At 45.8% G+C, this 25119-nt stretch overlaps 1 protein-coding gene across 1 annotated transcript; it reads right to left on the bottom strand.

Annotated features, from left to right (window-relative positions):
• Positions 1 to 22300: 22300 nt before the first annotated feature.
• LOC119973202 (hydroxycarboxylic acid receptor 3-like) lies at positions 22301 to 23338 on the bottom strand. Its single transcript, XM_038814893.1, has one exon. The coding sequence runs from the start codon at positions 23336 to 23338 to the stop codon at positions 22301 to 22303; it is 1038 nt and encodes a 345-aa protein (XP_038670821.1).
• Between the last annotated feature and the right edge of the window lie 1781 nt (positions 23339 to 25119).

Raw genomic sequence — 25119 nt, 5'->3', positions numbered from 1 at the left:
ATATCGTCCTATTTGTCTGTAATAGCGCAGACTTGGAACGGACCCAGCAGTTTGTATTTGACTGCTCTCCGACTCCAAGTTTCAGCCATTTCTGCATGCAATTTTAATTCGCAAATAAAGCCTTGTTTTGTTTTCTTAATGAGCGTTGTTGAATCTTTCTATCACAGTCCAGAAGCGGGAAAAATATTGATAACAACAGTATGATACAGGCCCGACTGGGACACCATCCATCCGGCTCATCAAAGTGGGCCCGAGGTGAAGTTACAAACCAAAATCAGGTCCCCCACCTGGAATAATCTGACACCCCTTTGCGTAGCCTGTTGACTTCTCTCAGAGGCTTAATATGCCTATCCACTGTCGTCCCTTTAAGGAATGTTCTCCAGTCAATCAAAGCCAACTCACATCTCATATCATCATAGTTTCCTTTATCAAGAATCAGGAATCTAGTCTTAGAATCAACTACTTAACTCTCCATCTTGATGAAAAATTCTATCACATTATGGCCGCTCATCTCCAAGGAGTCTCGCAGAACTAGATTGTTCATTCTCATTACACAGTGCCCAGTCTAGGTTGACCTGTTCTCTAGTTGGTTCCTCAACGTAGACACTCCAGGAATTCCTCCTCTATAGTAATGTGGCAAATTTGCTTCGCCCAATCTGTATGCAGATTAAAATCACCCATAATTACAGATGTTCTTTACCTCTTGGTGTTTTCCTACTCTATTTGGAAAACAGTGGCAGGATAGGACAGTATCCGCATGGATTTACAAAAGGGATATCATGCTTGACAAATATACTGGAATTATTTGAGGATGCAACTAATGAGTTGATGAGGGGGAGCCAGTGGATGTGGTTTATTTGGATTTTCAAAAGACTTTTGACAAAATCCCACATAAGAGATTAGCGTATAAGTTAAAGTTCATGGGATTGTGGATGGTTTATTGAGATGGATGGGAAACTGATTCACAGACAGGAAACAAAGAGTAGGAACAAACAGGTGTTTTTCCAAATGGCACGCAGTAAGAAGTGATCAGTTCTAGGAACCCAGCTATTCACAATATATATTAATGATTTAGATGAGGGGACTAAATGTAATATCTCTAAATTTGCAGATGACATCAAGTTGGGTGGGAGGGTGAGCTGTGAGGAGGATGCAGAGATGCTTCAGTGTTATTTGAAAAAGTTGAGTGAGTGGGCAAATGCATAGTAGGTGCGGTATAATGTGGATAAATTTAAGATTATCCACTTTGGTTGCAAAAACAGAAGGCCGATTATCATCTGAATGGCTATGGATTGAGAGAGGGGAATGTCCAATGATATCTGGATGTCCTCGTACACTAGTCACGGAAGGTAAGCATGCAGGAGCAACAGGAGTAAAGACAACAAATGATATGTTGGCCTATAAACGAGATGATTCAAGTACAGGCGTAGGGGTATCTTGCTGAAATTATATAGGGCCTTGGTGAGACCACACCTGGAATATTGTGTACAGTTTTGGTCTCCTTATCGGTGGAAGGATGTTCTGCTGTACAGGGAGTGCAGCGAATGTTTATCCTGGGATGGCGGGACTGGTGTATGAGAGATTGAGTCTGTTAGGATTTTATTTGCTGGAGTTGAGAAGAATGAGGGGGAATCTCATAGCCACCTGTAAATTTCAAGCAGGAAAAGGCAGGGTAGATGCAGGAAGGATGTTCCTGATGGTGGGGAAGTCCATAAACAGGGGTCACAGTCTAAGGATATAGAACAAACTTTTTTGACTGAGATGAGGAGAAAGTTCTACACCCACAGCATGGCGAGCCTGTGGAATTTTCCCACAGGAAGCAGTTGAGACCAAAACATTATATATTTTCAAGACATTCGGTGGCACAGTGGGTGGCACTGCTGCCACAGAGGTTAACACTGCTACCTCACAGCGCCAGGGACACGGATTTGATTCCGACCTCAGGTGACTGTCTGTGTGAAGTTTGCACATTCTCCCCTTGTCCGTGTGGGTTTCCTCTGGATACTCCAGGATCTTCCCACATTCCAAAGATGTGCAGGTTAGGTGGATTGGCCATACTAAATTGCCTCTTAAGGCAGGGTTGCACGAATAGGGCAAGGGATTGGGCCTAGGTGGGATGGTCTTTCGAATGGCCAATGCAGACTCGATGGGCCAAATGGCCTCCTTCTGCAGTGTAGGGATTCTTTGATCAAGGGATCAAAGGATATGGAGGAAGGTTGGATGATCAGCCATGACCATAATGAATGTCAAAGCAGGCCCGAAGGGCAGAATGGCCTCCGCCTGCACCTATTTTATATGTCTCTATGTTAATCTTAAAATGTTAATCTACTTGTGTTTTTAAGCAACCACGGTCAACATGGAGGAAGTAGAGAGTTTGGTATTCAAATTTGCAGAGACTAAGTTGGGAGACACAGTAAGCAATTGTAAAGAAAAAGTGGAAGTTGCAAAAGGAAATGAATAACCGAGTGAGCAAAATTAACTGAAAGCAGTCAGTGTGAGATCAGTGACTTTTGATCCAAAAAAAACTAATTCTAAGTAATGAGAAACTAGGAATTGTAGATCAGCAAAGATATTTGAGTTTTCGTGTAAAGAAATGACTGAAAGCTCGTGGACAGGCACCAAAGTCTGGAATTTTGATCTTATCTGAAGGGGGTTGAATCCAAAGATGATAGAGTTGTACTTCAGTCAGATTCAATCAGACTTATTGCATTCAGTTCTGGGCACCAGAGCTCAGAGAGATAGGCCTTGTTTCTCATCCTGCTCCCAGCTCGACCACCCGCCTTGGGAGAAAATGCCAGCAAGGATGGGATTTTCATTACTGGGGGAGAGAGGGTGGTGGGGCAGACTAGTGTTGGGCTGCTCGACCTAGAGGAAGGTTGGAAGCCAAGGGGCAGCCTAGTGTCCAGGTGGGTTCTTTAAAAGGCCCACTTCAGTACTGTGCAACTTCAACCCAATTAAAATAAAACCAGAAAGGCCCTCTAGCCCTCAACCCTCACAACCCCCAATGACCACGCACACTTATACCCTATCCATGCTGCCTCATTGTAACTTGCCCACCCGCTTTGGGAGCATACCATTTCTTATGGGCCATGAAGGGCTATGAGGTGTTGTTTGGGGGCAAAGTTTGGCATTGATGGCTCAAGAGACCGCACGGGTAGTTTGGGACGCATAGTTTGGCAATGGGGGAAATGTTGAGGACCATTAAAGGAGTTGAAGTGAAAATACCCCATCATCTAACTGAATGACAGAGCAGGCTTGAGGGCCTGGACATCCTATCCTGTTCCTGTATAATTATGCTTGGTTATCCTTTTACAGGCAAGTTGGTTAATGAAAATTAGTCTAGGTTCTTGAAAAATAAATAGAAATTGGGTCATTGCATGTGTGTTACTTTTGTGTGAAAGCAGGATTCAACTTAGCGGTGATGCCCTCTGCATTGAAACGCAGTCAGGTCTCACACATCGAGGGCATGATCTAACTGCTGTACCACACCGGGCACGAACCTGAGGGAACCGGTTAGAGCGGAGACCAAAATAGGGAATCGCACCGGTCACTGATTGCGTTCTGATATTAGCGTTACACAGCCATTGGCAAGATCTGGATCCTGCCACGGCATGATGTAATGGGCCAGGGTTTAGAGAACACCAAAATGTATCATGGAGGTCACCTGACCCATGACTTTTAATAGATTTTGGTTATGGGGAGCACAAGGGCCTGCTTTACAGGTGTGATGCAACAGAGATCGGAAATACTTTTAAAACTAAACCATGTTTATTTATGAAGCCAGTTAACACTTTAAAAACCAACAGTAAACATCTTCACAACTATTGACACCAATAATCCCCACAGATACAATATTCTATAAGTAACCTTTCATAACTTTCCTAACGACATCCATAAGACCAAAAGACCCTTTTTACAGAAAGACAGCAGGTTTAAATTCTCTACAGAAACAAGTATTACTTTGAAATCCTCAAATGATCTGTAGACAGTCTTTAGATTGCAGAGAGAGACCAATGCACCTTCTTGCTGTGACTGCAGCTTCTTCAACTCTGAAAATGAAACTAAAACACACAGACACACACCAGCCTTCTTGCTCAAAGCGAAAGTAAAAGCAGAGTCACAGCTCAGCTCCAACCACACACTGACATCACTGCAGCTATTTGATAAACATCCATTTCTTAAAGATACATCCACTACAGCTATTTGATAAACATCCATTTCTGAAAGGTATTCTCACATGACAATGGTGAGACACCAATAATCGCCAATCAAAGCCAATCTTCATTAACGGGAAGGAGCCCCTATCGAGCAGCCTCCTGTGATCTAACTGGCTCCCCAGCAAACTGTCACGCGGGCGCCCTTCAGCACACCTATTTAAAAACATGAAGCTAGTGCAATGGCTGCTGTGGGGATCAGAGGAGGTGAGTCACCATCTTGGAAAACGGGCAGTCAGCCCGGAAGCACCAGGGTTACGGCCTCAGTGTACAGGGGGTGGAGCCCTCGGTGGGAGACGGGGCTAGTCGGTGGGCGAGGGGTTCAGTGCCTCCCCTGGATCATGTACACCCATACCAGGGGCAACTTCAGCTTCTGCCTGTCCATCCCATCCAACACCTCCAGGACAGAACCCCGCCTGTGGTAATATGGTCACTTTAACCTCCACTGACTGTTATGGCCTCTGAAGGCTATCGCTAATAGAGAATTGGGAATGTTAGTAATGCAAACACTTCACAGCTCCCGAGTGGATTCCCCTGGGTATACATACCATGTTGCAGGTGGGCGCTACTGCCCAGCATTCCAGTCAGACTGTGAGGCCTGGATACCAGAGACTTCAACACCGTGGGGGCAGCAGCCAATATTCGATCACCCAAAAGCTGTGCCGCAGCATTGGGGATTCCCCCGGCAACCAGAGGGTGGATGTGTGAATCAGGGGTGGGGGAGGTACCTGAACCCGGTCCAGTGCTGTTCCTGGCGGGGTTCTGGTTTCCGTCATCTCACCCCCTGCCCCCTTCCCACCCACCGTTCCCACCTCCCAGCCCACCTCCCGGTCTGCCTCGACATCCCACACCCTCCCACTCCAACCATTCCCTGACCCCCTCCCACCACCAATCACCCTGTTCCACCTTCCTAGAGTCTGTGTTACATCAATCCGGAGTGATGGGCATGTGTTGGCACTGTCAGGGGGTCAATGTACAAGGCAGGAGGGTGATGATAATCCACTGTGAGCTGAACTCTGGTGCTCTTCAATCTGTGCCAATGTCTGACTCCTGTCTGACTGCTGACAGCGCAGTCACACCCACCGCCTGCACATGTTATGTCTTGGCAGGGGGGAGGGGTGCAATGGCACAGCCCAGACCTAGGACCATAATGCCGGGGGCAGCTGGGTCCGAGGGAGGGTGGAGGTCAAATGTGGAGTGTAGGTCAGCCCAAAGTGTGGAACAACGTGACAGAGGATTCACGTGTCTCGGGTGTAATGTGTTTCCACGGTCTACAATCGTGACCCTAACTGTCTCTCACTATCGATGGTTCCACTTATCCTCCCCCCTCCCAGTGATGCTCAATCTTTGCAGCCTTCTGTGCTCTGCCGCTACGGCTAGGTGTGGCCCCGGTTTGCACATCAGAGGTGCAGGCAGCCAGCTGCCTGCACCTATGGCCGTTGATGCACCTAGCGGGCATCCTCTGGAGGGCTCAGGGCCAGAGGACCCTCACCAACCTGTTGGCGGCACATGCCTCGCCATGCTACCCTGTCTCGCCTGCTAACTCCAAAATATACCATTGTCAGGAGGGGGGAACTCAGGAGAGCTGGTGACTGCTGTCTTCTCCCTGTAGGGGGACTCCGGTTTGGCCTCCAGCATAAAGGAAAACAACAGCAGCCAGAACAGTGGCACCACAACTGGTTCTGTTGCTCAGCAGGGGAGGGCAAAGTGCAGGAGAGCGATAGTTATAGGGGACTCCATAGTAAGGGGCACAGATAGGCGCTTCTGTGGAAGTGAATGAGACTCCAGGATGGTGTGTTGCCTCCCCGGTACCAGGGTCAAGGATGTCTCTGAACAAACAAGGACATCCTGAAGGGGGAGGGTGAACAGCCAGAGATCGTAGTACACATAGGTGCTAGCAACATAGGCAGAAAGAGTGATGAGGTTCTGCAGAAGGAGTTCAGGGAGTTAGTCAGTAAGCTAAAAAGCAGGACATCTAGGGCTGTAATCTCAAGATTACTCCCTGTGCCACATGCCAATTAGGCTAGAAATACGAGGCTAGTGCAGCTAAATACGTGGCTAATCTGGTGGTGTAGCAGGGAGGGTTTCAGATTTCTGGACCATTGGGATCTCTTCCGGGACAGGTGCAAACTGTACAGAAGGGTGGGTTGCATCAAAATTCGAGGGGCACCAATATCCTGACTGGGAGGTTTGCTCGAGTCACTCGGGAGGATTTAAACTAGTATAGCAGGGGAGTGGGAACCAGAGCGTTAGCTTAGGAGGTGTCATAACTGAAGGGGAAATGGAGAAGAAAAATAAGAGAACAACAACTTCACCCTCAGGCAGAGCAAAAAAGGTGACAATTGTGAGAAGGGAGGTGGTCAATGCAGGACTGAGGATTGGGGCAGCACGGTAGCATGGTGGTTAGCACAAACGCTTCACAGCTCCAGGGTCCCAGGTTCGATTCCCGGCTGGGTCACTGTCTGTGCGGAGTCTGCACGTCCTCCCTGTGTGTGCGTGGGTTTCCTCCGGGTGCTCCGGTTTCCTCCCACAGTCCAAAGATGTGCGGGTTAGGTGGATTGGCCATGCTAAATTGCCCGTAGTGTCCTAAAATGTAAGGTTAAGGGGGGGTTGTTGGGTTACGGGTATAGGGTGGATATGTGGGTTTGAGTAGGGTGATCATTGCTCGGCACAACATTGAGGGCCGAAGGGCCTGTTCTGTGCTGTACTGTTCTATGTCTATGTTGTGTGCCTTAATGCGCGCAGTATACGGAACAAGGTAAATGAGCTGGTTGCGCACATTGAAATTGGCCGGTACAATGTTGTGGGCATCACAGAGACGTGGCTGCAAGGGGATCAGTGTTGGGATATAAATGTCCAAGGATATGTGTCCTGTTGAAAGGACAGGCAGATGGGCAAAGGGGGCGGGGTTGCATTGTTAGTAAGGAATGAAGTTAAATCAATAGCAAGGAGCGATATAGAATCAGAAGGCATAGAATCTCTGTGGGTAGATTCGAGGAATTGCAAAGGTAAAACGACCCTGATGGGAGTTATGTCCAGGCCCCCGAGCAGTAGTCAGGATGTAGGGCAGAAAATAAATCAGGAGATAGAGAAAGCATGTAAAAAAAGCAATATCACAATAATCATGGGTGACTTCAATATGCAGATGGACTGGGAAAATCAGGTTGCGAGTGGATCCCAAAAAGAAGGAATTTGTGGAATGTTTAAGAGAGGGATTTTTGGAGCAGCTTGTGGTAGAGCCCACTAGGGAACAGGCAATTCTGGATTTGTTGATGTGTAATGAGGCAGACTTGATTAGGGAGCTTAAGGTGAAGGAACCCTTAGGGAGCAGTGACCACAAATGATAGAATTTACCCTGCAGTTTGAGAGGGAGAAGCTGGAGTCAGGTGTGATGGTATTACAGTTAAATAAAGGTAACTACATAGACATGAGGGAGGAGCTGGCCAGAGTTGATTGGAAAAGGAGCCTAGCAGGGAAGACAGTGGAACAGCAATGGCAAGTGCTTTTGGGGGTTATCCGAGAGGCACACCAGAGGGAAGTCAAGGACAGCATAAAGCAAAAGAAAAAGCATGCAAATTGGCGAGGATTAGTGGGAAGCCAGAGGATTGGGAATCCTTTAAAAGTTAGCAGAGGACAACGAAAAAAGCAATATGGGGAGAGAAGATGAAATTTGAGTGCAAGCTAGCTAGTAATATAAAAGAAGATAGGAAGATTTTGTTTTCAATATATAAAAGGTAAGAGAGAGGCAAAAATAGACATTGGACCACTGGAAAACGTGGCTGGAGAAGTAATAATAAGAAACAAAGAAATGGCAGATGAACTGAAGAGTTACTTTACAGCAGTCTTCATGGTGGAAGACACGAGTGGGATGCCAGAGCTCCAGGAGAACCAGGGGGCAGAGGTGGGTGCAGTGACCATTACTAAGGAGAAGGTTCTGGGGACACTGAAAGGTCTGAAGGTAGATAAAGCACCTGGACCGGGTGGACTACACCCCAGAGTTCTAAAAGAGATAGCTGAGGAGATTGTGGAGGCATTGGTGGTGATCTTTCAGGAATCACTGGAGGCAGGAAGTGTCCCAGAGGACTGGAAAGTGGCTAATGTGACACCATTGTTTAAAAAGGTAGGGAGGCAGAAGATGGGAAATTATAGGCCGGTTAGCCTGACTTCGGTCATTGGTAAGAGTTTAGAGTCCGTTATTAAAGATGAGATCGCAAAGTACTTGGAAGTGCATGGTAAAATAGGACTGAGTCAGCACGGCTTTGTCAAATGGTGGTTATGTCTAACAAATCTGTTATAGTTCTTTGAGAAGTTAACAAGGAAGTTAGACAAAGGAGAACCAGTGGACGTGATTTATTTAGATTTCCAGAAGGTCTTTGACAAGGTGTCACATAGGAGATTATTAAATAAGTTAAGAGCCCATGGTGTTAAGTGTAAGATCATGGCATGGATAGAGGATTTTCTGACTGGCAGAAGGCAGAGAGTGGGGATAAAGGGATCTTTTTCAGAATGGCAGCTGGTGACTAGTGGTGTGCCTCACGGGTCTGTGCTGGGACCATGAATTTTCACACTATATGTTAATGATCTGAAAGAAGAACTGAAGGCACTGTTGCTAAGTTTGCAGATGATACAAAGATCTGTAGAGGGACAGATAGTATTGAGGAAGCAAGGGGGCTGAAGAAGGATTTTGACAAGCTAGGAGCGTGGCCAATGAAGTGGCATGAAATATAATGTGAAAAAGTGTGAGGTGATGCACTTTGGAAGGAGGAATTTAGGCATAGACTATTTTCTAAATGGGGAATGCTTGGAAAATCAGAAGCACAAAGGGACTTGGGAGTCCTTGTTCATAATTCTCTTAAGGTTGACGTGCAGTTACAGTCGGCAGTTAGGAAGGCAAATGCAATGTTAGCATTCATGTCAAGAGGGCTAGAATACAAGACCAGGGCACTTAATGAGGCAAGGGAGCGGGGTGTTCTTCCTCCCTCCAACAATATCACAGACTTCGATCTCATTGATCCTGAAGCAGGAGAAGGACCCAGAGCAATGTGGGTCATACAGACCAATCTCCCGACTGAATGTCGATGCCAAATTGCTGGCCTCGAAAATAGAGGACTGTGTTCCGGGGGTGATAGGGGAGGACCAGACGGGTCTGTCAAAGGCAGGCAGTTAATGGTCAATGTTAAAAGGCTCCTGAATGTAACCGTGATGTCCTCCGAGGTGAGGGGAGGCAGAGGTAGGATGCGGTGAAGGCCTTCGACCGTGTGGAATTTAATAATTTGTGGGAGGTCCTATGACAGTCTGGGTTTGGGCAGGGCTTTATTGACTGGGTTCGGTTGCTGTATCAGGCACCGGTGGCGAACCAGGTGAGTTCAGACTACTTTAGACTGCACTGGGGGACAAGGCAGGAATGTCCACTCTCCCCACTGCTGTTTGCCTTGGCTATAGAGCCATTGGCGATGGTGCTGAGAATGTCAAACGACTGTAAGGGGCTCGTCCGGGGTGGGGAGGGGGGGGGGGGGAACACATCGTCTCGTTATATGCAGATGACCTACTTTTATATATTTCTGAACCGTTAGGGGGGATGGGGGAATTATGCGGATCTTAGGGGAATTTGGCCGGTTCTTGGGGTACAAATTGAATATGGGTACAAACAAGGTTTTATGATCCGGATGAGGACCGGATATATAGCCATGATTAGGAAGTGGATAGTGGGGGAGGGGTCGGTGTGGGAGCGGGTGGAGGCGGCCTCATGTAAAGGCACAAGTTTGGGGGCATTGGTAACGGCTCCTCTGCCGTTCTCGCCAGCCCGGTACTCCACAAACCCAGTGGTAGTGGTGGTCCTGAGAGTCTGGGAGCAGTGACGGAAGCATATGGGAGTGGAGGGAGTGTTGGTGTGGGCTCCAATTTGTGGTAATCACTGTCTTGTCCCAGGGAGGATTGATGAGGGGTTTCAGAGGTAGCAGAGAGCAGGGATTGAGGGGCTGGGGGGATCTATTTATTGATGGGGGTTTTCCCTGTTTGGACGATGACTTTGAATTGCCGGGAGGGAATGGATTTCGGTATCTTCTGGTAAGGGATTTTCTGCAAAGGCAGGTTTCGACCTTTCCGTTTCTACCGCCGCAGGGGATACAGGACAAGGAGGTTTCTAGAACGGGGGTGGTGGAGGGGAAGATATCAGAAATCTATAAAGAACTTATGGAGTGGGAGGAAACCCAGATAGGTGAGATAAAAGTAAATTGGAAGGTGAGCTGAGTAAGAAGTTAGAGGCGGACCTGTGGGCGGATGCTTTGAGCAGAGTCAACACGTCCTCATCATGTGCCAGGCTCAGCCTGATACAATTCAAGGTGGTTCACTGGGCACATAACGGTGGCCCGGATGAGCAGGGTTTTTGGGTGGAGGACAGGTGTGTGAGGTGTGCAGGAGGGCCCGCAAACCATGTTCACATGTTTTGGGTATGCCTGAAGCTTAGGGAATTCTGGCAGGAATTTGCGGATGTCATGTCCATGGTACTAAAAATGAGGTTGGCGCTGAGTCCAGAGGTGGCGATTTTTGGAGTGTCATAAGACCCGGGAGTCCAGGGGGGGAGAGAGGCTGACATTTTAGCCTTTGCCTCCTTGGAAGCCTGGAGATATATATTATTAGCGTGGAGGGACTCGAAGCCCCCAAAATCAGAGGTATGGGTTAGCGACATGGTTGGGTTTCTCAGACTTGAGAAAATTAAGTTCGCCCAGAGAGATTCAACATTGGGGTTCATTCGGAGGTGGCAGCCGTTTATCGACTTCTTCGGAGAAAACTAAACTGTCAGCAGATTCAATAAGGGGGGGGGGGGGTAAGGGCTTCGGGGGTAAATGAGGTGGGGGGGGGAGTTAGGCTATTTTCTGTTTAGACTAGGCAGGAATAGTGGGAGATGGAGGGGTGTGTTACGCACTGAACTATGTTTAAATTTGTATTTGTATCTTTTGTTGTTATGAAACCTTAAATGCCTTAATAAAATGTTTGTAAAAAAAAAAAGATCCCGGTGACGGCCTCTTCAGGTGATCATTGGGAAACATGCAGTAATTCTCGCTCACTATCACATTTAGAAATTTTTCTTTAGATTGTGCCCATAGAATGGCAGCTTGAGTGAGGCACTGTGAACCTGACGGAAGACGAGAGCAGTAGGAGTTGCGGGCTTTACGTAAAGGAGAAAGTGAACAAATACATCAAATCATTCCTGCTTCCCAGGATCTGAAAATTGTTTAAAATGGCATTTTGTGTTTGACATGAGAAAGCTTAATTTCAACTGAGAGATGAGAATGATGCTGTCAGTCAAAAAAACTTTACTTTTAAAAATAGCACTGTGGCTACCAGGAAGATGATTAATCATACCAAGAAAATAGCTATCTAACTCTATGGTCTAACATCCTCTTGACTTCATACCTTATTCGAATGTTGCTAAGACCAAAATCTGTATTATTTCAGCTAATGCCTTCAAGCCACTGTGATATTTCCCATTCACCGGTTAGGTAAGTAACAACTGTGACATTTATTTACATGTAACCACAATGCAGAGGCGTGCAGCCTTATGGTGGAATCAGCTTCCAGAATCGAGCTGATATACAACCCATGCTTGCTAGGGTGAATCCCCCACCTTCCCTGAATGGTTATCACGTGATCATCCCCACAAGTTGCCCCATAAATGGGACAAGAAAAACCCACACCCACCCGAGATCCTGGGGAAGCTTTGTCTCTCTGCTGCCTTGCTAAGATTTCAAAGGTGATGAATTTGCTATTTTTCCTCTCACGAGCATCAGTCACTTGTGGAACATATGCCCACCTGTACTCAGCCTGATATTACAGGGGTCATCTGAAACGAGGCAGTGACACAGTGAAGGTCAATCTTTATAGCAGCGAAGGGAACTGTGTTGGCCGATGGGCTACAAGTGACTGAGATGTTCTTTTGCTTCTTAAGTGCACTGCACTATTATGTTCTGTCACAAGAGAGTAATATTCGGGGGCAAATCACCCCTAAATACTGCCCGGCCGCACTACATTTCAAACAAACAGAGAATGCTGCAAAGAACCAACAGGTCTGGAACAAGAACACGAGATAGATGACCGATTAGACACATTATGTGAAGCCCTCAGGACAGTGGGCTCAACAACCTTAGACTGTGACCTTTCTCCTCCATTTAAACACTTTTTTTAATGTCCCAAACATTTTTGTCTGAGTGTAAAAACAATCCTTCCTCACACCCAACACCTGGCCATCTATCTCTTGTTCTTAAGTTTGCTACACTTTTATTGCAATCCCTTGCAGCTACAGGACAGCCCAAAACTTCCGTGTTTCATGCTGGTGTACGGAGAGCGCGCACCGCACATGCATGTCGGGACTATGCAGAGGTCCCGACACATGGACATGTGCGTTGAAAGTGCGTCAAGTTCATCCTTACAATCCTGTCTTTTTGATGTATTTTTCTTCAAGCCCTGCACTGAAGCAGCTGAATGTGAAATCATGGGACAGCACTAACTGGGCCTGCTTGCCCCAATGTTATGTAAGTTTTACACTTGTTTATTTCACATTTTGTTTCTCTTCGAGAATCAGCGAGCAGAGGCAGGGGACATCGGAGTGGATTTTTTAGGTGGGTTAATCTTTTCTAAATAGTGTTTATGAAATGCTTAAAATGCAGAAAAGTGAAAGAAAAGTTTTAAACTTTTTTTATTATTTAAACTTTGGTATGTCATGAGGATGTTAACTCCATTGAGGAACTATAATGGATAGAGTGGGTTTAAAGTCCCATATAGTAAACTTCAGCTGAAATACATTTGGATTTTGCAATGTATTTTAAGCTGTGTTGCTTAAGAGTGTCACTGATGTAGTGTTGATCCTTACAAGCCTCAGTGATTAGTTCAAGTGCATTAGGAAAGTTTAACACCTCAGTTGACAAATGCAAACCTCCTATAAGCTCATGTGAAGTATCTCTCTGCCAGGTATTGATGAATGCATTGCAGATTCAAAATCTGGAGTCATACCCCATCACCACTGATGCATTTATTATTTTTGACACATGCCCTGTGAAAATGAAGGAGAGGTCCATCGCATTCCACGGATTGCTGGTTTCCCCAAAAGTAATCAGGGCTGCCGAAGGAACACATTTTGCATCAAAGGCACCAAGAAATTATACTGTTTTATTCATCAACAGGAAGGGGTTGCATTCTTAAATGTGCTGATAGTGTGTGATGCACAAATGAGGATCCTCCGTGTAAATGCAAACAACCATAGAAATTCCCAAGACTCATTCATTCTTGGAAACTTAATGTTACACCAGGTCATTGAGTTCCCAAGACTCATTCATTCTTGGAAACTCAATGTTACACCAGGTCATGATGTCATCACCAGGTATTACAGGATGGTTACTGGGTAATAAATTTGGTCTATTGCATCCGCTGCTCCCAATGTGGTCTCCTCGATATCGGAGAGACCAAACGCAGACTGGGTGATCGCTTTGCTGAGCATCTTCAGTATGTACGTATTCAGGACCCTGACCTTCCTGTTGCTTGCCATTTTATCACAAGACCCCGCTCCCATGCCCACATGTCTGTCCTTGGCCTACTACAATGTTCCAGTGAAGCTCAATGCAAGCTGGAGGAACAACATCTCATCTTCTGGTTAGGCACACTACAGCCTTCCAGTCTCAACATCGCATTCAACAACTTCAAATGATTAGCTCTACCCCAACTCAACCCAGCAGAGGGCAGCAGAGCAGAGCTACTGATCAGCTGTTCTGGGGAAATTTGCATACGTGCAGTGCGGTCAGCCTAAGTTGAAGGTGGTTTGTGGAGAGGCTGTTGGCAAGTGACAGTTAAACCCGAAACACTTCGTGAGTGTTTCCCACCCTACCTCCTCCTCTAACCAACCCCCCCACCCCACGGTGGTTGGGAAGTGGGAGCAGGGGCCTGTCGTGAAGGTGAGTGAGTGCCTTTAAAATTGCTTACCTTTGAGCGGGAGCAGGGTTTGAGGTAATATCAGGTAAGCTCTTCCTTTCTTGTTCTTTTTCTTGTTTTTTTTTAAATCTAGAGGTGATGTCAGGGAAGGCAGTACAATGCTCCTCCTGCAGAATGTTTGAGGTGAGGGACGCCGTCAGTGTCCCTGCTGATTTCATCTGTGGGAAGTGCACCCAACTCCAGCTCCTCAAAAACCGTGTTAGGGACCTGGAGCTTGAGCTGGATGAACTTCGGATCATTCGGGAGGCAGAGGGGGTCATAGATAGGAGCTTCAGGGAAATAGTTACACCAAAGACTGGAGATAGATGGGTAACTGTAAGAGGGACTGGGAAGAAGCAGTCAGTGCAGGGACCCCCTGCGGTCGTTCCCCTGAGTAACAAGTATACCGTTTTGGATACTTGTGGGGGGGACGACTTACCAGGGGTAAGCCATGGGGTACGGGCCTCTGGCACGGAGTCTGTCCCTGTTGCTCAGAAGGGAAGGGGGGAAAGGAGTAGAACATTAGTAATTGGGGACTCAATAGTCAGGGGCACAGATAGGAGATTTTGTGGGAGCGAGAGAGACTCACGTTTGGTATGTTGCCTCCCAGGTGCAAGGGTACGTGATGTCTCGGATCGTGTTTTCCGGGTCCTTAAGGGGGAGGGGGAGCAGCCCCAAGTCGTAGTCCACATTGGCACTAACGACATAGGTAGGAAAGGGGACAAGGATGTCAGGCAGGCCTTTAGGGAGCTAGGATGGAAGCTCAGAGCGAGAACAAACAGAGTTGTTATCTCTGGGTTGTTGCCCGTGCCACGTGATAGTGAGATGAGGAATAGGGAGAGAGAGCAATTAAACACGTGGCTACAGGGATGGTGCAGGCGGGAGGGATTCAGATTTCTGGATAACTGGGGCTCTTTCTGGGGAAGGTGGGACCTCTATAGACAGGATGGTCTACATCTGAACCTGAGGGGCACCAATATCCTGGGGGGGAGATTTGTTAGTGCTCTTTGGGGGGGTTTAAACTAATTCAGCAGGGGCATGGGAACCTGGATTGTAGTTTTAGGGTACGGGAGATTGAGAGTATAGAGGTCAGGAGCACAGATTTGACTTCGCAGGAGGGTGCCAGTGTTCAGGTAGGTGGTTTGAAGTGTGTCTACTTCAATGCCAGGAGTATACGAAATAAGGTAGGGGAACTGGCAGCATGGGTTGGTACCTGGGACTTCGATGTTGTGGCCATTTCAGAGACATGGATAGAGCAGGGACAGGAATGGTTGTTGCAGGTTCCGGGGTTTAGGTGTTTTAGTAAGCTCAGAGAAGGGGGCAAAAGAGGGGGAGGTGTGGCGCTGCTAGTCAAGGACAGTATTACGGTGGCGGAAAGGATGCTAGATGGGGACTCTTCTTCTGAGGTAGTATGGGCTGAGGTTAGAAACAGGAAAGGAGAGGTCACCCTGTTGGGAGTTTTCTATAGGCCACCTAATAGTTCTAGGGATGTAGAGGAAAGGATGGCGAAGATGATTCTGGAAAAGAGCGAAAGTAACAGGGTAGTTGTTATGGGAGACTTTAACTTTCCAAATATTGACTGGAAAAGATATAGTTCGAGTACATTAGATGGGTCGTTCTTTGTACAATGTGTGCAGGAGGGTTTCCTGACACAATATGTTGACAGGCCAACAAGAGGCGAGGCCACATTGGATTTGGTTTTGGGTAATGAACCAGGCCAGGTGTTAGATCTGGAGGTAGGTGAGCACTTTGGAAACAGTGACCACAATTCGGTGACCTTTACGTTAGTGATGGAAAGGGATAAGTATACCCCGCAGGGCAAGAGTTATAGCTGGGGGAAGGGCAATTATGATGCCATTAGACATGACTTAGGATGTGTTGGTTGGAGAAGTAGGCTGCAAGGGTTGGGCACACTGGATATGTGGAGCTTGTTCAAGGAACAGCTATTGCATGTTCTTGATAAGTACGTACCAGTCAGGCAGGGAGGAAGGGGTCGAGCGAGGGAACCGTGGTTTACCAAAGAAGTGGAATCTCTTGTTAAGAGGAAGAAGGAGGCCTATGTGAAGATGAGGCGTGAAGTTTCAGTTGGGGCGCTTGATATTTACAAGGAAGCGAGGAAGGATCTAAAGAGAGAGCTGAGACGAGCAAGGAGGGGACATGAGAAGTCTTTGGCAGGTAGGATCAAGGAAAACCCAAAAGCTTTCTATAGGTATGTCAGGAATAAAAGAATGACTAGGGTAAGAGTAGGGCCAGTCAAGGACAGTGGTGGGAAGTTGTGTGGGGAGGCTGAGGAGATAAGCGAGATACTAAATGAATACTTTTCGTCAGTATTCACTCAAGAAAAAGATAATATTGTGGAGGAGAATGCTGAGACCCAGGCTATTAGAATAGATGGCATTGAGGTGCGTAGGGAAGAAGTGTTGGCAATTCTGGACAAGGTGAAAATAGATAAGTCCCCGGGGCCGGATGGGATTTATCCTAGGATTCTCTGGGAAGCCAGGGAAGAGATTGCTGAGCCTTTGGCTTTGATTTTTAGGTCATCATTGGCTACAGGAATAGTGCCAGAGGACTGGAGGATAGCAAATGTGGTCCCTTTGTTCAAGAAGGGGAGTAGAGATAACCCCGGTAACTATAGGCCGGTGAGCCTAACGTCTGTGGTGGGTAAAGTCTTGGAGAGGATTATAAAAGATACGATTTATAATCATCTAGATAGGAATAATATGATTAGGGACAGTCAGCATGGTTTTGTGAAGGGTAGGTCATGCCTCACAAACCTTATCGAGTTCTTTGAGAAGGTGACTGAACAGGTAGACGAGGGTAGAGCAGTTGATGTGGTGTATATGGATTTCAGTAAAGCGTTTGATAAGGTTCCCCACGGTCGTCTATTGCAGAAAATACGGAGGCTGGGGATTGAGGGTGATTTAGAGATGTGGATCAGAAATTGGCTAGTTGAAAGAAGACAGAGAGTGGTAGTTGATGGGAAATGTTCAGAATGGAGTTCAGTTACGAGTGGCGTACCACAAGGATCTGTTCTGGGGCCGTTGCTGTTTGTCATTTTTATAAATGACCTAGAGGAGGGCGCAGAAGGATGGGTGAGTAAATTTGCAGACGACACTAAAGTCGGTGGAGTTGTAGACAGTGCGGAAGGATGTTGCAGGTTACAGAGGGACATAGATAAGCTGCAGAGCTGGGCTGAGAGGTGGCAAATGGAGTTTAATGTGGAGAAGTGTGAGGTGATTCACTTTGGAAAGAATAACAGGAATGCGGAATATTTGGCTAATGGTAAAATTCTTGGTAGTGTGGATGAGCAGAGGGATCTCGGTGTCCATGTACATAGATCCCTGAAAGTTGCCACCCAGGTTGATAGGGTTGTGAAGAAGGCCTATGGTGTGTTGGCCTTTATTGGTAGAGGGATTGAGTTCCGGAGCCATGAGGTCATGTTGCAGTTGTACAAAACTCTAGTACGGCCGCATTTGGAGTATTGCGTACAGTTCTGGTCGCCTCATTATAGGAAGGACGTGGAAGCTTTGGAACGGGTGCAGAGGAGATTTACCAGGATGTTGCCTGGTATGGAGGGAAAATCTTATGAGGAAAGGCTGATGGACTTGAGGTTGTTTTCGTTAGAGAGAAGAAGGTTAAGAGGTGACTTAATAGAGGCATACAAAATGATCAGAGGGTTAGATAGGGTGGACAGCGAGAGCCTTCTCCCGCGGATGGAGGTGGCTAGCACGAGGGGACATAGCCTTAAATTGAGGGGTAATAGATATAGGACAGAGGTCAGAGGTGGGTTTTTTACGCAAAGAGTGGTGAGGCCGTGGAATGCCCTACCTGCAACAGTAGTGAACATGCCAACATTGAGGGCATTTAAAAATTTATTGGATAAGCATATGGATGATAAGGGCATAGTGTAGGTTAGATGGCCTTTAGATTTTTTCCATGTCGGTGCAACATCGAGGGCCGAAGGGCCTGTACTGCGCTGTATCGTTCTATGTTCTATGTTCTATGTTCTATTTGTTTTCATCCAATTTAATTTTAACTTTTTTACCATTTATTTCTCTCTTGTCTTTCTTTATATATATTCACCCCCCCCCCCCCCCCCCCCATCTTGTCCACCTTTTGTTATCCTTTCTCCCCTTTGCTTCCCCCTTCCCCTCCCCCCACACCTACAGTTCATCCTCTGATGTTAGTTTCTCTGCTGTTTGACCTTTCACATCTTTTGTCCTCTCTGGGGACTGCCATTAGCACTCTTTCACCTTAGTATCTGTGGCCATTAGCACCCGGTTTCCCTGGGTTTCTGTGGCTATGACTCATCTTTCATTCTCACTTTACAGTATAAATATTTCCCACTTTCTCTGTCTGTTAGCTTTGACAAAGAGTCATCTGGACTCGAAACGCTAGCTCGTTTCTCTCCCTACAGATGCTGCCAGACCTGCTGAGATTTTCCAGCATTTTCTCTTTGGTTTCAGATTCCAGCATCCGCAGCAATTTATCCAGATTTATCCAGATTTACATATTTAAGTGAGCCATTAAAAATAACCAGATGAAGTCAGATTCCATTATATTTTAAGTTTTTATTGATTGCATATGAATACAAAAATAATTGCAGTCAATGTGTATATGAGAATATATAAGTCCAGATAAAATGAATAATATATAAAATAATTTGGACTAGGTGTGTATTAAAAACTCATTACTTAAAACATCAAGCAAACTCAAACCAAATATAACAATTCACAATTATGGCGAGTTAGCGGTTCTGCAAAGCATTTTATTTTTTAAAAAATCTAAACAAAATCATTTTGCTGCTTGTTGTTTTCTGTTGTCACAGTCTGGCAGTATTATTCTTCTTAGGACGCATCCACTGAACACATGCAATGGATGCAATATCAAATTTAACGCTTTCCCCATAGAGCCATCTGAGGTCTGGCAATTCTCAAGAGTGCAATTTTCACACAAGCCTGCAACGATTTTGGCCAGATTCAAGTTATTGAAGTCACACATCCAAATACTGTGCCGAAGTGAACAGTAAATGGATTTTACAGCAGCTTCTGGTCCTCACACCTAATTCCATAATTCCTGAAAATATTTTGTTCAAAGAATGAATGTTGACAACTTTCAATAGTAACTCTCAAAACGGAATTGGATATAGACTTAAAAAGGAAAGAAATAGGAGGGCTACAGTGGAAGAGCAGGAGAGTGGGTTCAATTGGACAGCCCTTTCCCATGTTCAATGGGATGAATGATCTCCTGCATTGTGGTATTCCATTAACTTGAATGCAGCAATCACAAACAGAAAGGTTAAAATGTTACTATCGTCCAAATCAATATCGAAATTTACAACAGTATAAAATTAAAAAGAAAAAGGATGACCTGAGATATATATTTATATACATTGACTCTCCAACCATGTTGAACCCAGTGGAAATCCTGCTATGTCGGGCGAATTCCGGTTGAGGCCCAAGGATTTCCTCTGATCCTCCTGGATTGCTCCAGCTGACATGATCTGTTTCAGATTATCTTGATTAAATCCTCATTTAGTATGCAGGATCTCTTTAAAGCCGGATTATCTTGGCACCTGCAATTCTCCCACGCGCCCGCAAATCGTGAAACCGGCCTGAATCACTGCTGGTCTCCACAAACGGAGACCAAATGTGATGACAATGCTGGGGGGGGGGGGGGGGGGGGGGGATACCGCTGATTGTGAAGGGGTGTCTAATACCTGAGATTGGGCCTTTGGTCTTTGTTGGCGAGAGGTGGAGGGCGAGACGGGGGATGAAGCGTTAGTCTGAGATCAGGACCCCCCCTTAAAAAGGCTTCTCAGGGCATCCCTAAGAAGCCGGACCTGCCAGTGTCTTCAGGTCCCGCAGGTCATTCAGGTCGCAGTTCACCCTAAACTCCAAAATAATTTCTAAATGTGGGTGGATTGTAATCTGGACCACCCAGCAGGAATCATAGATTATCATAGAATTTATCATAGAATTTACAGTGCAGAAGGAGGCCATTCGGCCCATCGAGTCTGCACCGGCTCATGGAAAGAGCACCCTACCTAAGGCCAACACCTCCACCCTATCCCCATAACCTAGTAACCCCACCCAACACTAAGAATCGCACCTCGTTTCCTGCCGGAGTCCACAGTTTGAAACTTTTTGGAAGAATTGCACCCAGAACATATATACATCACACTCTGTTTACAGAGAGAGAGCAGAAGCATGAATGAACAAATCTGGAAACAACGCTGTTCACTTTTACATGTAATTATACAGCTTATGAAAAAATGACATGCACCACAAAATAACAGGAGGGAAAATTGGAACAGTGTTGTCCCTCACAATACATTTATTAATTGTTATGATTTTGTTCTTCTCAAACAAACCTGGCTCCAGGGTTGCACCATTTGTTTCAATAGACAGATGAAAAATAAGAATATTTCATTAGTTTTTTATTTATACCGTATTTTAAATTATTATCTTGGTTTTCTTATCACCTCACTATCTGTGAAACGAAAAATATTTTGGGAGTAGCAAACCACAGAATTGTTTTGACATTTTAATATCTGCAGGTGCTCTCATTAATTTTTACTAAACAGGAAAACAGATTGTGCCTCTGCAACAGTGCTATCTCCATTTTCTGGAAAATTACAGTTAAATTTAGAAAGCTGTTACTTTGCAGCTTCTTTCCAACTTAACCACAAACTCAGAGGCCAGAACATTCTGCCCCTGCAGGAGACATGAAAGGAGGAGGGCAGGCCTGAGAATTTGGTGAGTAGGCCTTGGGATCGATACCCCGATGCCTTCCACCTCCACTGGAAGCAGGTTGTGGGTGGGAAGGCTCATGGCCAACCTTCCCAATCTGCCTCCATTTGAGTTCTTTAACTGCCCATTTAACAAACACTTCAGGGATCCCTCCTGCCTCCATTGCAATCTTCCCAGTTCCAGGAGGCTCTGCTGACATGCAGCCTGCGCAATTGGTAAAGCTGTGCACGTTGCATGACAGCTGGAGGGGTGGGAGGTGGCTCCCTCAATTTGCACTAACCTGTGTCTCTATTGACTGGCTGCTCTTGGCAGGTGGGAGGCTATCTGCCAGGGTCCTCAGCCAGCCAAGGCTCGTTTAGCTCTCTCGGCTAAACGGCTGGCTTTTAAAGCAGACCAAGCAGGCCAGCAGCGTGGTTCGATTCCCATACCAGCCTCCCTGAACAGGTGCTGGAATGTGGCGACTAGGGGCTTTTCACAGTAACTTCATTGAAGCCTACTCGTGACAATAAGCAATTTTCATTTCATTTTCAGTCTGGAAGAAGGCCGGTCACTGCTCACTTAACTGCCTGATTGGCAGAGAATACAATGGGTATTCCTCAGAATCTGCACGGGTGCCTCCACCACATTTTAAGCAAGACACCCACCAAGAAGATAAGATATTAGACAGCGTGACAGTTAGATGTATTGCAAGCTTGTTGGACCTGCATTTCTGACTGCTTCCCCTCCCTCTGTATTTATTCAGTTGAGCAGAGTACATGTTTTGCTCATAGTCTCTTTCAGCACTGAGCTTAAAAGGTAATAAATCAGTGGGCAGTGCTCATTATTTAGGCACATTATCAATTGTGCATTGTAAAATGCTACAAATATCTAAAAGGTACAAGGGCAGAAATTGGATCTCCTTGCACCTGTTTTCAGAACGTAACTTCATGCTTTCTGGCAAGGCCAACACTTATTGTCCATTCATAATTGCACTTAGGTGGGTTTTTATGACATAATTCATGGTCATCATTGCACTTTTTAAAATTCCGGATTTTTATGAAGTTCAAATTTCACCATCTGCCGTGGTGGGATTCGAACCCGGATCCCCAGAGCATTACCTTGATTCTCTGGATTACTCGTTCAATGACAACACCACTGCGCTACCTCCCATATGTATGGCATTATGTACGCAATGCTCAAAGTAACCTGAAAAAGCCTTTCTTCTGCATAAAAAAAAAGGAAGTTTGGAGGTAGATGACTTAAGCCTTGTCCTGTTCTATCAGTTCTTGCAGCACATATTTACCGGAAAGCAGATTAGCTGATTGAAAAATGTTGTGAACAATCCATGATGCAGAGTTTTTCCCTGGCCGAACAGAAGCAAGCTGGACAATCAGTTCACACAAGCTCTGTCGACTCGGTTTGGAATTTATCACAGATATTGGCAACTGATGACAGTGTTAGAGGCCCAACTGATTGTTTTTCTTCTGTCTCCACTGGCATTGCTTCCAATCTGAAGCATCTTGAATTAAGAGCTTTCGTCAAAGCATCTTTGAAGTTTGAACATGAAAAGTAGTAAATAACAGGGTCAAGCACACTGTTTAGATAGGTTATGCATAGAGTATTATAAAATATCTGAACGGCCATCTCATATGCTTCGCAGCTTCCTGTGCTTATTTGCTTTGTGATTAAAACAGCGATTACAGCAATGTTTGTGGGCAAGAAACACAGAACAAAAACTACTGCCACAACTATCACAAGCTTCACTGCTCGCTCGTATTTATGCCTTATTTCAGTTTTCATCTGTTTCAACTTCCAGATGATGCAGGATGTGGAAAACAGAATAATTGAAGCTGGCAGAAGAAAGTTGAAAAGAATAAAAGCAATATTGGTCCAAATTGTAGAAATACTTGGTAACTGGTATATGTGGAAGGGTTCACAGTATGTCAGGTTCTGGTGCTCGAATGTGTGACGTTCTGTTAAAAAATGCGAAGAAATAGTCACTACCAGAACCCAAAGGAAGCCTGCCACCTTCACTGCACAGCTTGTAGGAATCTTGTTCACTCTATGGTGAGGATGGACCACTTTAAAATAGCGATTGATCGCCATAACTGCAAGGAAAGCAATGCTCCCTGTCCGGTTTAGAAATATCATGAATATCTTCAGACGACACGGAACATCACCAAAGATCCAGTTCTTCCCTCGTACAAAGTAATCTGCTCGAAATGGTAAACAGCAGATTAACAGAGTGTCTGCAATCGCCAGGTTCAGTGAATAAACAGTATTTGGTTTCCAGGATTTTATGTGAAAACAGAAGATCCATAAAGCAATCGCATTTCCAATGAATCCGAGGATAAAGGTTAGAATAAGTATTGGCGGATTGTAGGATGAATTAAGATCTTGAGCGAAAACACACGGCTGGGTTCCGTTGTCCATTGTAGGCAGCGTTGCAGTAAGCTTCGTCACACAGCCACAGAACCTAGCACATTAACTGATAATGCACAACTTTATATAAAGCTCTTTCACGTTACATCATGAGTTGTGGGTGGGACTTAAATGAAACCAGGATAATAGAGGAGCTGCATTATAAAGCTACAAGAAATACTCCCAGATAACCTCAAATATGCAATTACAAGGAAATCTTTTCAATGATGCAAACCCAACAAAATACATGTTAGAAATGTTCTCAGGACTGTGATTCTAGGAATGTTTCATTGCTGGGTTACCCCAGTTTCAAAAGAAAGAGGAAATAATATGATTGTTTTAGCTGCTTTTATAAACATTTTGCTTACTGCTGTATTTTAACTTTCTATATCGAAAAACTGTTCAGCAAAGTTGGCTGCATGCCTATAAAATCTGCTGATGAAGCTGTTTACTTTTTTAGTTTCAGCGAATGTTTGTTTTTTGCAACAATTATGGTACCTTCAAGAAAACAGCATTGGCAACTTCCTACCACCACTGTACATACACCAGCCCCACCTCAAGAATCTCTGTTAACCTATTTTTCCCTTCCTTATTTGGAGATGCAAAATAATTTAGCATGGTTTAATTTTTAAATAGGTGGAGAAGGACGTGCAACTTTAACTATATCATGCGTTTGGCAGTTGATCCATGTGAGTTTTGCACATGTGTCTTTAACATAGGGGAAAACAGGGAAGAACCTTGTGGAGGCGACAGGGGCCTTGGTCGTCAGCTGGACAGCTGGCGAGAGCTCGCATCACCTCTTTTAGGGAAGGCCCACCGCATCTTCTTCCACTCGGGCACTTGACAGGCCAACTGCTGGCCTTCCTCATGATCAAAGACCTCAGGTGTGAAAGTCTCACCAGCCAAGGGCTGCTGCCATTTTATTTAATGGGAGCATCATGGGGAACCGGTGGCTGCTGCCTGAGCTGTGCTGAAGCCTAACATTGTCATTGGGTCCCAGGCCCAAAGGTAAGTGATGATGAGGGGTCGGGGGGGGGGGGGGGGGGGGGGGGGGGGGGAGTTCCAGGGTGGGGTAGAAGGGAGGGGGCCGGAAGTAAGGGGAGGTGTTGGCTTTCAGTAGGCCTCCCCTTCTCAATGCCAGATCCTGTAACCAGATACCAAGTGTCTTTGGACGAGTGACCTGACGGGGAGATTGCCAACAGGACTTGCTTGTTGTGCTCTCAACATAGTGAACCTCCAACCTGCCACTGAGTTAAGAGCAGCAGCAGCAGAACGGGCTCTTAACTAGACATTAATTGCCCACTTAAGGGTCTCAATAGGTGTCGGGGCAGGAAGGCCATTCATGGGTCATCCCGACACAGACTTGATCAGATGGAAGCAAGAATATAGTGGGATCCCCAAATGACACCCTCCCGCTTGATTAAGTGCTCCCACCACTAAACCCGCCATGGGGAAGTGCACATAATTCCACCCAAGGTGAGAAGGGAGGCTCTGTATCTTCTCAGTGACAGCATTCTGATTGGACTTATATGTGGTCTTCTCCTGCCGGAAAGGAGATGGTGTTGAGCTCATGGTATGTTTTCAGGACAGTAACAGCACATTCTACCAGAGCGCAGACTATACTTGATCTGGTAATGTGCAATAAGACAAGACTAATTAGTGGCCTCATAGTGAAGGCATCCCTCGGTAGCAGTAATCATAATTTGACTGAATTTCGCATTCAGTTTAGGGAGAGAAGAGTGGATCTAAAATTAGTGTTTTAAACTTAAATAAGGACAGTTATAGGCCATGAA

Source organism: Scyliorhinus canicula, chromosome 1 (genome assembly GCF_902713615.1).
Source record: "Scyliorhinus canicula chromosome 1, sScyCan1.1, whole genome shotgun sequence".
NCBI lineage: Eukaryota > Metazoa > Chordata > Chondrichthyes > Carcharhiniformes > Scyliorhinidae > Scyliorhinus > Scyliorhinus canicula.
Note: the sequence above shows the minus strand (reverse complement) of the source record. Positions and strands in the feature narration are given on the sequence as shown.